At 38.7% G+C, this 11,549-nt stretch overlaps 1 protein-coding gene across 1 annotated transcript in view; it reads right to left on the bottom strand.

Moving 5' to 3' along the window:
- Positions 1-384: 384 nt before the first annotated feature.
- Positions 385-11,549, bottom strand: part of eng (endoglin) — a 61,725-nt gene continuing 50,560 nt past the window's right edge. Inside the window, exons 9-13 of the mRNA XM_024298645.2 lie at positions 10,439-10,669; positions 8,076-8,142; positions 4,296-4,406; positions 4,176-4,217; positions 385-4,098 (exon numbers count right to left, since the gene is read on the bottom strand). Of these exons, the coding sequence (XP_024154413.1) occupies positions 3,977-4,098; positions 4,176-4,217; positions 4,296-4,406; positions 8,076-8,142; positions 10,439-10,669 (573 nt within the window). The 3' untranslated portion in view covers positions 385-3,976. The remainder of the gene's footprint in view (positions 4,099-4,175; positions 4,218-4,295; positions 4,407-8,075; positions 8,143-10,438; positions 10,670-11,549) is intronic.

Raw genomic sequence — 11,549 nt, 5'->3', positions numbered from 1 at the left:
TGGTTTTCTTTGCAATATCAAGACTCTGTGCTGCAGTTGTTTGAATGTGGATGTACAGCAAAGGCGAGAGTTTCTGTAAAGTAAGGAATGTAGGAGTTGAAAATGTCCCCGTTGTGCCAAACAATTGGAGTGAAGTAACTTTGCCTTTTTACTGATCCATGTAAAAAAAAAAAACTGCTTTAGTGCTGCTTTTACACCACTTTTTCCTCATTCAGAATAAAGCTGTGAAGATATCTCCAACCTTTCTGCCTATATCTGTCCGTCTCTGAAGATTTAGTGAAAAATATGCAAAGCAGTTGGCTATTGGCCACTCGGTGCATTTCGGAGCAGAGTGCAGCCTCTAAAATGCCATCAGGGCATAAAAATTACACCGGAAAACAGGAATAATGTCTGTCAAATTCACTTTATTAAAATGACTGTAGAATAAAAAAAAATTAAAAAAAAGGAAAGACAAAGCATCACTGGAGTTCTGTCTCGACAAATGAATCTATTTGGGTAAAAGTCGCCCACCATAGCATAAAAATAACTGCAGTCAAACCTTTAAGGTTAAGCAGTGAACAAACTGACAGGCTGGATGCTTTCAGACAGATTTAACGCCCAACGCCCGCCCGCTATAAAAATGTGTTTGCGTTTGAGGACAAAGAAATAACTCATCACTGCGGTTTTTCAGAATTTTAAAGGTGGGTGTCTGTTGATAAAAAAGAGCGCTGAATCCGGTGTTGCGAGTTCAGGGTGAGACATCCTGGTATCATCCACATCACAAATGGAATTCCCCATCACATCCACTGAAGATAATACAGTGAGCTCCACACAATGTCAGGATGCGGCTGCAAACATTCGCTTCGTTTTTGACTGCAGCACAGTCAAACAGGCAAAAAACAAATGAAATGGTGTTTCTTTTTTTTCTTTTTTACATCTGTGATGACAGCAGAGCCGATCTTCGCTCTAAGAATATATATAAAAAACATAAAGATACAACACAAATCTTGTGCTTTGATTAAAAATTGTCCCAGTTCTTCAAAATACAACAGAGAACATACCAGGTTATGCTTTAAGGTATTGATATACAAAACTTACAAAGGCAAACAAACAACAAAACATGGTAGAAATGACATATCAACAGTACATACACGTTACTATCATCATATTGCACAAATACTCAAGTGGCAATTTGTACTGGCCCTCTTATTTTCTAAGATTACTGGGAAAAAAAACTTTTGGAGCTGATTGAAAAATGCATTAGATTGTATTTCATGCTGAATAAATTAATCTTCTTTAGAAAAAAAATTAAAAACTATATTAAAAAGAATAGTTAACATGCATTTGTCGAGAATCTATGAACAGATTAGTTTTATTTTACATAGTGGGTGACATACAGACTTTGAATTTTTTTTTTAATTCAGAAGACAATAAAAATTCTGGGATTAGTTGACAAAACGATTGGATTTTTGTTAAAATTTTAAAATGATCTTTTATTTCAAAATGAAACGTCTAATTTCCTGCAGAAATTGAACGTAGCACACAACTTAAGACACCTCTAAATTACATAGCTAGGTAAATTTGATTAATATATTTTCTCAAAAGTAGATCGTTTTTCCATTTTCCAAATTCGCTTAATCTCTTTTGAGGTTGAGGGTTGCTGGAGCCTATCCCCACTATAGTTGATCGCACAGCTCACCAGTGTGTCACAGGGCAAGAACATTTTTATTCCTAATAGCTCTTTATTCTGGTGGTCCTGATCCTTTTCTGCATTGATAATTACAATTTATGAAAGATTTGTATGAATTTCAAAATAAAAGCAAAAATAAACCAACATTTGTACAATAACATAAACAGTTTTACGGATCAACCGTCATTCTACAGCTGGAGCCTTCCTCAAAGTTCCCATCAAGCAGCTATGAAACTCTCAAACAACTATACAAAGGTTACATTTGTTACTAAACTAATAGATTAAAAAATCATGACGATATCTAAAAAAAAATTTCAAAATGAACAGTTTAAAAAAAAAAAGTTTTGAATGGTGCTTTGCTGAAATTCATCCTATGTCGGATTTTTGACTATTATCAGAAAATTTCCATTTGTTGGGATGTATGCAGAGCTGACTTAAATAAATAAATAAAACTGTTGAAAGAAATTTGGATAGAAAGATTTAATTATTATTACTTGTGTGAACACTAATTTAGGGATTTCCATATTGACTGTGAGTTACAGTGATAGCGCGGGAGTCCTAAACAGAGAAAAGCTTTTTAATTTCAGATGATTCTATAAGAAAGAGTAATTATTAATCAAATATAGGTTTTAAAGACCCACTCCAATCATCTTCTGATTTATTTTAAAAGCGTTTCAAGTGGTTTTTTAACTATGATTCTTCCGTTTTAAGGCAAAATAAAAAAAATGTTGTTACGTAGGAAATAGTTTTTGCAGAGCGGATACTCAGAAATTCAATTTTAAACTTAATTTCCTTAAAATGAACACAAAAAACACACTTTTTATCAGAGTGAGTCTTTAACTTACTGAAATAATTCACTTTCTTCTAACATGTATTGCAACATGTTATTGTGAGGTTTCACAATCGAGTATAACTGACTTTTAATGAGTTTTTAATTTTTTCACATGTATACATTTAGTGTAAAATTATATTTTTTTGTAATTTTTTTTTTTATTCAGATTTAGTTTGTAATTTTTGTGCTCAGACAAGAGCCAGGAGGGATTTCTTTATTTCCCCCCATGTAGTGCTAATGCACTGACTATGGATAAAGTCATCCTTCCCCCCACTCATCTCTAATTACAAAATAGACTGCAGCACCAGGGTCTTATCACACTATGGATAATAGGACACTAAATAGCATAAAGTATAATAGATTACAGTCGATGTCCATGTCCAGAGCATAAAAGCCTGATTGCAGGTTTAAAGGGTAATGATAAAACTAATTAATATGTTCAAATGATTGTCTTTGTCAACTATGCTAAATTTAGGAGAGATGATTGTAATGGACTCCCTATCATTTCCAGTGAGGGAAATGTGATCAAAGTGGGGAATTTCCACTCGGGTGACCTATTTGGTTCTTTTTTTTTGCTTTTATAAAGAACAAAAGTGATGTGCCAAATTTGATATTTTAATCTTTCCAGGTGTAAAAAATGTAGTGAAAAACACACACACCATTTTAACTGTCGGATATTGTTAATTAATAAAAAAAAATGTTTTTACCGTGTCTTTTTAGGAGATATAGATAAATAAATAAGCTACATAAATCTGTAACTTCAAATAAAACACACAAAACAAAGGGAAGAATAGTCAGCAACGATACACCCACTGAAAAACAGGAGAAGTGCGACCCACGGGGTCACTTGAGGGTTAACTTTAAAGATGCAAATTTGCAAAATTTAAAAAAATAGAATAAATTCAGAGATTTTTTTTTTACATATTTTGTTTAAACTTAGCTCTAGACGTCTATAAAATAAGAGGTAGCTGTGAAATATCTTCCTTTAAAATCCAATTTGAACAAATATTCCTGGAAGTGAGCATCTTTAAGTGCATTTCTTTAATTTGTTTTTTGGAGGGGGGTGCTGACATTGCTACAGCACTTCATATTTGTCTGTCTTTTGACCAGCTTGTCTCCTGTTGTGCTATTATTGTGCTGCCATCACGCAAGCACAATTCATCGAAAGGAATGTGCTGAATTTCCTGTTAGCTCTTGGGGGATATGGTTTGTTTTTCCTGTTGCTCGGAGCCAGATTATTTCTTTTCTTTTTTTGTTTGGCCCTTCTAACTTCCCGTCTAGAAGTTCTGCCGCACAGAGAGAATGCAAAGGTGGACGTTAGTTCCAAACTTCCAGGTAGCACCCATTTTTTCCAACACATTTTTTGTGCTTTTGTTAAGGAGATTATAATGGGGCAAAATTTAGAAATGTCTTAAAAAAAAAAAAAAAAAAAAAGCACAAAGCCAATTCGATGTCGCCTTGTTGGTGGAGCATACTTATGCCATGCTGCTGGTCGGTGTGCTTTTGGTGCTTCCGATGCTTGCATTGGCACTGCTGTTCTCAGAGGGGCATGGGTTGGTGGATACAGGCTGCCGCTTTACTCCTGAGCAAGGGCAACCTGGAAACAAATAAATAAATAATGAGAACATGAAGAGAACAAAGTAAAAGAAGAACGGAGCACAGCTTCTTTCTCACCAGGAATACTGGCCGCAGTGGAGTCCAGTCCAGTTGGATACCCTACAATGAGCAAAAACCACCTTTAATCTGCACAATTTCCACTTTGATGTCTGGGCATAACCTTACAAAAACACTTACCTGTTTTAATTTTGATAATCCACAAAGCTCCGATAAGTAAAACTCCAATCAGGAAGCCTCCAAAAGCAATGCCAAGAACGCCAGATAAGCCGAAATCAATGCATGGTTGGGCTGAAACGAAAACAGCAAAGAACAATGTATGCAAGCTTAAGTTAAACAACAGCGAGCAGAACGACCCATTTATTATGATTTCATACGTTAAAGAAAGTCCTGCAAATGCAAGTCTGGTTATGTTGTTATTAGGAGAATTTATCAGATTTAAAGACGCTTTCATGGGTTATTTGTCTTCAATCTGTGTGCAGGAAACGCTTACTCACATCAACAGGAAGTGACAAAAAGTTTACATTTTATTATTACTTTTTTTCCTCTTTCACCCTCAATACCTCTTTTGTGAAAATGATTAATGACAGTTTTTTTTTTTTTTTAAGACTAATTAATGTAAGACGGAGCTGCATGATAAAACATGGCTGTTTTAATCACCTGCCCCCCCTAGAATTAATCAATTAAATTGACAATTTATCACTTCATTTCTGGATTAAACCTCATATTCGCTGCCAATTTTTTCTTTTTTTTTAATCCATAAACAGCTCCATCACTTCGATGATTGCATTTATAAAGAAAAAAAAAAAACATATATGAGCGGCGGATGCAGAGGTTCCAGGTCATCTCATATTTCCCTCTAATCAGTTCAACACGACATGGTTCTTCTGCAATCGCTGTGTTCTGATTGCATCTTCATGTAGGATTCCAAACACCATTTGCACAAATGGAAAATCCCTTCTGTCATGCACTCGCTTCTCCTTCTGCTTTTTTTTTTTTTTTTGCTAAGACGTCTGTGCCTCCTCCGCTCAGCAAGCTTGCTCCAGACACAAAGAAAGAGTAAATTAGACTTTAAAACTTCCTGACATGAAGAACTGCAGGGCGAGCAGATTGTCCCGGTCTGGTGAGGGCAAAGCAGAGCGTTGTTTTCTGCCAATACATTACCTTGACATGGATAAAATAAGAAATATATATATTGATCATTCCCAGATGTCACAATTATCGCTGTCAAATTATTGCGATTAATTAATTACTGACATTTTAATGCATTATTTTTTTAATGCATTTTTTTTTATCACGTTATTTTTGCGTTAGATGGTTACTTCCGTGTTATGCACACCTGGAGGAGCATTTTATCCAACTTATGGTCATTAAAAATAAAATATAAAATTAATGATTAGAACTTCAGTCCTGTTATATTTTTAAGTTTTAATGTTTTTTTTTTTTTACAAGAGCGGGCTGTTTAACCCTTTGACACCCGAGGCGTCGCTGATGACACTTAAACAAAAAATCTTTAGCACACTTTAACTTTTCAACTGTTAACATGATCAACGTAATTCTAGTAGATTCTGAAGGAGAAAAGCGACATTGAAAATTTCAAACAGCATCATTTTAGAGGGAAAATTTACCTCTTGGCGCTTGATTTTGACAGTTTTTTTAAGGAACAAACCCAAAAGTCTACATATTTCTCAGCTGTGTTTCATTTCTTTCTTCTTAGATTATCTTCTTTATTTCTTTTCTGCTTCTTTAAAATGATAAAATTCAACCAAATGGGTTACGGAAAACTATAAAATCCCTCTAATGTCTTTTCTACTGTCTTGCTGTTGTGGTAAAATGACTTTTGTTTTTAATATTTTTTTTAATTGCTCCTAAAAGTGTTCCTACGGTTTTTTTTATGTGGTAAATTTGAGTACTCTGGACCCGGTTGTTTTTTGTTAATTTGTTAAGGATTAAAATTAAAAAAAAATAAAAATAAATCACCCCTTGGTGGTGTCAAAGTAAAAGTTGGAAGTCTTTTATAGTTAAAAAGTAATAATAATAAAACCACCTTTTTATGTTTTGTTAAGTTTTATTTTTTATTCTTATTTATTTCTTTTTTAATTTTGGTTTTATTTAGTTTTATTTTGATCTTTTACTGCTCCAGAATGTCACAAACTTAAACAAAAAACCTCAAAATGAGGCTTTTAACAGCTACTAATGGGTTAAGAATCCTTGCGATTAAAATTGATTAATTAGATTAATTATCTACAGGTCACGATTAATTAATCGCACAAAAAATAATTGTGTAACAGCACTAGTCACAATTCACTTCCAACATCTATATCTATGTCTCTCATGTTCAAGATGCTGAAAGTTTGGACATAAAGCCAGTTACTCTCTGAATTTGACCCAACAAAAATGTCACGGATTTTACTGTGAGGGCTGCGTGACTCCGCCACAAAAACAGACAAAAAAGATCAAATAAAAATTAAAAAAGGCATGTAAGCTGTCACAAATCCTCACCAAACTGTCCGTGTGTGTGCGTCATGTGTTTTTAGATCAGTATGCAAACACATCCTCTCCCCTGTCTCCTTCCGCAAACACTCGACATCTGAACATTCATAAAATAAATAATCGTCGCCGCGCCGTTTGTTTTCTTGCACCTGCCCGTGTTCCCTCCTGCCGGCACAAGCTAACGCTACATACTGTTTTCATGATTCATGGAATCCACACCCCGTGCCTTTGGGGATACGAAGGAGAGGACATCGCGGGGCGAAGACACTCTTTGCTCAGGAGAAGCTCGGCCATTACTGCATACATTAAGTTGCTTTGACTAATAACTTTGGAAAGTTCCAGAACGGTACAGAGAACTAATGTTGGTATATAATGAATAAATGCAACATATCACCTGAAATAAACAAAGCAGAGCACTGAAACAGTGACATCTTGTGGGTGTTTGCGCTTCCTGCATGGCAGACATCAACCTCGCTCGCTGATCTAACAACAGGGAACATTCTTTGACCCTGCATGGGACAAAAACATCACAGCACGCTCGAGCAGGCTTTCTCCAGAGACTTGTTTTCTGCAGTCGGTAGCAGTGTTGGTTTGTATAAGGGAGGCTTTGACAGCAAAGCTGAACAAACAGGAGCAGGAAGCAGAAGCTCCCGTCCAGGTGGAGGGGAGGAGAGAGACACCAGGCCTGTGCTGTGACTCCCTGCCCTCTGCATGAAAACTCCCAAACAGGAAGGATTGCTGAATGGAGCACTCAGTCCTGCCCTATAGAGGCTCGAAACCAAAAAAAAAACATGTTAGTCTGCTGGTTCTGCTTATATATATAGTAACCTTTGTATCTCTTTTAGAGGAGAATCAATGGGAGACTGTAAATAGGGATGATCTATTTCGGTTAAAAACATCTAAAGGGTTATGTCATGAAAACATCCATTGTGAGTCCCATTTGTACATTCTCTCCTCCTTGTGTCATTTTCCCCATTTGAATCCTATACTCGGAAATTATTATTTCTTTTTAGAAAGACATCTTTTCCCTTTTTTTTTTTTTTTTCGTCAGCCAAACATCTTGATTAAGCTCACAATAGCACAAAGCCCTCTAGAGTCTGTGTTTGGACAGCGGTGCAGTCAGACCTCCTGGAAACACAAAGGACTTCGCTCCCCCATCAGCTCCTTCCCCTCGCGGGCCATTATGTCTGATTGTGGCCACAAGGTCAGTCTGCAGACCTTCCTAAAGGACGGGGCCCTGCCCTACAACTTCTCGCCGCGTGTTGTGATTTCACTGCTATGGCAACCGGCGGCGCGGCGTATTGGTGTGCGCTGTAAGCAACAAGGAGAAAATTACCGTTTGGCCCAACACCAACACACTGATTAAGTCCTGAAGGCCTAGAATGTAATTTCAGGATTTTTTTTCATCTCTGAGATGTGTTTATTGACGCTCAGTTTTAAAAAATTTGGAGCTCAAACTGAACTCACTTGGTGGTTGCAGACACGGCTGTGTCACTTCCAGGCTCCTCCTCACTCTTCCTCCAGATCCACATATCTGCAAAGACAATCACGCCACATCATCATGAAGGATTTCTTTTGTAAGCTGCCTCTGCGGAAATCCTCATTTATAAAGAGAATACTTTCATTAAAGTTGTAAGCAGGAATGAGGTCACAAGGGTCATTTCACAAGCAGTTTTGCTCGGTAAGAAAACAACTTTTTGCACTGTAGGAGTTTTAAACTTAACAATCTTTTAAGTAAAGGTTGATTTGAATTGATAAATAATTGTATCCGTTATATAACAGTATGAGGGTTTTTACAACCACACTGTGTCTAACGATTTTTTAGCACTTGAGCTTGAAAAAAATAACTTTTGATCTTTGTTGAAAGTGTTCCCAGCAGTATTTTATTAATAATTATGCTGTTTCAGCCAAAATAAAATAAAAAAAAAATGTCATTTCAAGGACATAACTTCAGCAAAGGGGCAGTAGTCCATTAAAAATTTGCATTTGAGTTGCGGGAGATGCCCCTCACACCCCCAACCTAACCTTACTGGTGCAACAAAAATGACAATATCGAAGCTATCAAGATATATCTATAGCCTCGTTTCCACTGAGTGGTATTTTGAGAGTTTCCATTGTAAAGTGGACCCGTTAAACATTACCGAACTGTACCTCTTGGGGGCCATATCGGTTGTAGGTCAAAATGGTTGGGGCGGAGTCGCTATAGCCACTCGCCTATTGGCGGAAAGTGATGACGACATTAGAAAGCGCCGATATAGCGCTCTTTTGGTCTCGAGTCGTACCACTCCTTACCAAACCGCACCGGACCAGACCATTCAGTGGAAACAAGCTAACGTATTTGTCTGCAAATATGCTCTTTTTTTTCAAGCATCTGCTCCTGATTGAGGATTCGGATAAAGAAATACTCTGAAATTCAATTTTAAGCCTGATTTTCTTGATACATGTCCTACATCATCAGAAAAATGCCACAAAACACACTAAAAACACAATTTTCATTGAAGTGGATCTTCAATGGACCAGTGTGGGCGACTCTCACAAAAAAATCTCTTCATCAATTATGCACATAAAGAGACTGGAGTTGATTCCAAGTTTGGCAGTCGAGTAAAAAAGCTGGTGTTGTGAACCCCAAACATGCTGTCAACAGAGCTCTCAGTGCAGGCGAAACGCACCATCTTCAAGCATCAAAACAAAGCCAATCCCTCAGAGACGGTGCTATCATTAGGAGTGGCCAAATCAGTAGTCTGTTCAGTGTGAGGGAAGAAGAACACACTGGTGTGCTTAGCAACATAAAAAGGCCTGGACAGGAGGCAGCAGGGATGGATGATCACAGGATCCTTTCCATTATGAAGAAAAAAAACCCAAGAAGAGCGTCCAGCCGACTGCAGCGCACTTTCCAGGAAGTAGACGTATTACTATGCAGGTTTGCCATAAATAGAAGACTTTGCAAGATGAATTGCAGAGGGTTCACCACATGCAGCAAATCAGTCTTCAAAAGTAGGAAAAAAAATGGACACCATATTCTTACAACGCCTTAAAACCTCATGTTAGATGGGAAGGATGTGAAATACCAGCAAGGAAAGCACATGGACAAGACTCATCGTTCCTCATGATCTGAACAGAATCACCTATGAAATATGTATGGCTTCCAGTCGCACTGAGAGGCAAGTGTTTACTGATGATGGCACATAAGACAAAATCATTGTGAAGTGCATACGGGCCCTGTGTCTGCTTAGATTCAGACCCATGCTGCACAGTTGATTGGATAATGGCTTCGCAAGCACAAATAGAAACACGCTGCAATGCTACTGGGGAAACAATTCAGTCGCATTTTCAAAGCAGACATGTGCAACATCCTGCTGTAGTCAAGTCGGTTACCTGATCTCGACATGATCAAGCTGTTTGCTCCTCTTTCTGAAGACGAAACCAGGAGCAAAACGACTCAAAGGCCTGACAACAGCTGCAACAAAGAGCTGGCAAAGCAACGCTGAGGATGAAACCTGCTCGACTGTGATGCACGTCAGTGTCACACTTCAGGCAGACACTGACTGAGAAGAACTCTTCTCAAAATGGTGCCACAAAGAATTGACTTTATATTTATAGTAAGTAGTAAGAAACCCACTTTAGGTCCTAAAAGGCTGTTTTTGTGTATTGCAAACCCAGCCAGCAATTTAGATGTAAATAAGCTTGAATTACAGCAGAGGGTCTGCACCTTAAGGTCAAACTATAGTTAACTAAACTTTGTCTGTTTTAAGGACGTTTTGTGATGAAACACTAAAACCTTGTAAATGTGCCAAAAAAATACTTTCAGGGGACTAAGAATAAATTCTTACCTCAAAATAGCAAAATTCAACAGAACATTCCAGATCCCACGTGGTGGATGTGAGCTCTTGGATCTGGTCAAAGGAGAAGCTGAGTCTGGTGCTGGTGGAGCATGTTTTTGAGGTGCAGGCCTCTGGAATGAAGGGCAGCTCTTTCACTACGGGGCACGACCCTTTGGAGCGAGCAAGGCATGTGATCACCTTTAGGCTCAAAACGATGTCCCCTAAGGCGGAGCCAGAAATCTGCAGGAGATCAAGAATGAAATAAATGAGATTTATTTGGATCATTTTCGACGAGCTAGCTCTTTGTAAAATCAAGGCTTTGCAATCCAGGTACAACATCTAGTACCGGTTTGGGTCCTGTACTGCGTCCAATGCCTGGTACCGGAACCTAACTCTAACATCCCGATACTGTTTTGCGCCCGGCACCGCGTCTGGTACTGGTTCAAGTCCTTACTACGTCCGCTGCCGGTACCAGACGCGATACCAGATGCTGTACCAGATACAGTACTGGGCGCGAACTGGTCCTGTTAAGTACTGGAACCAGATGTGAACTGGTACCGCCAGGTTAAAGCTCAGGTACCAGTACTGGGTTGGGATACCACTGCACTTTGCGTCCAGTCCAATACTGAGACCAGATGTGGTACCAGACGCGAACCAGTACCGGGTTAGAGAGCTAGGGTACCAGTACTTGATTAGGGTACCAGTGCTGGGTTAGGAAACCGCTGCGCTAAGCGTCATGGTACTGGACCGGAGGCAGTACCAGAAGTGAACTGGTACCAGGTTAGAGTTAGGGTACCAGTACTGGGCTGGGAAACCGCTGTGCGCTGGGTCCCGGTACTAGACTGGACTGGACCGGACGCAGAGCACAGCAGTATTGGTACCCTAACTCTAACCCGGTACTGGACCAGTTCCGGTTTGTGGCCTGGGTAACAGTTAGGGTACCAGCGGTGGGTTAGGGAACCGCTGTGCTCTGCATCCTGGTACTGAACCGGACTGGACCGGTACCCTAACCCATTACTGGTACCCTAACTCTAACCCGGTACTGGACGGGTTCTGGTTTGTGGCCTGGAGTTTGGGGACTTCACATCAAAAAACGACGAGTTGGGGACATCCAAAACAT

The sequence above is a fragment of the Oryzias melastigma genome, linkage group LG12, assembly GCF_002922805.2.
Source record: "Oryzias melastigma strain HK-1 linkage group LG12, ASM292280v2, whole genome shotgun sequence".
Lineage (NCBI taxonomy): Eukaryota > Metazoa > Chordata > Actinopteri > Beloniformes > Adrianichthyidae > Oryzias > Oryzias melastigma.
This window is presented reverse-complemented; position numbering and strand designations above follow the sequence as displayed.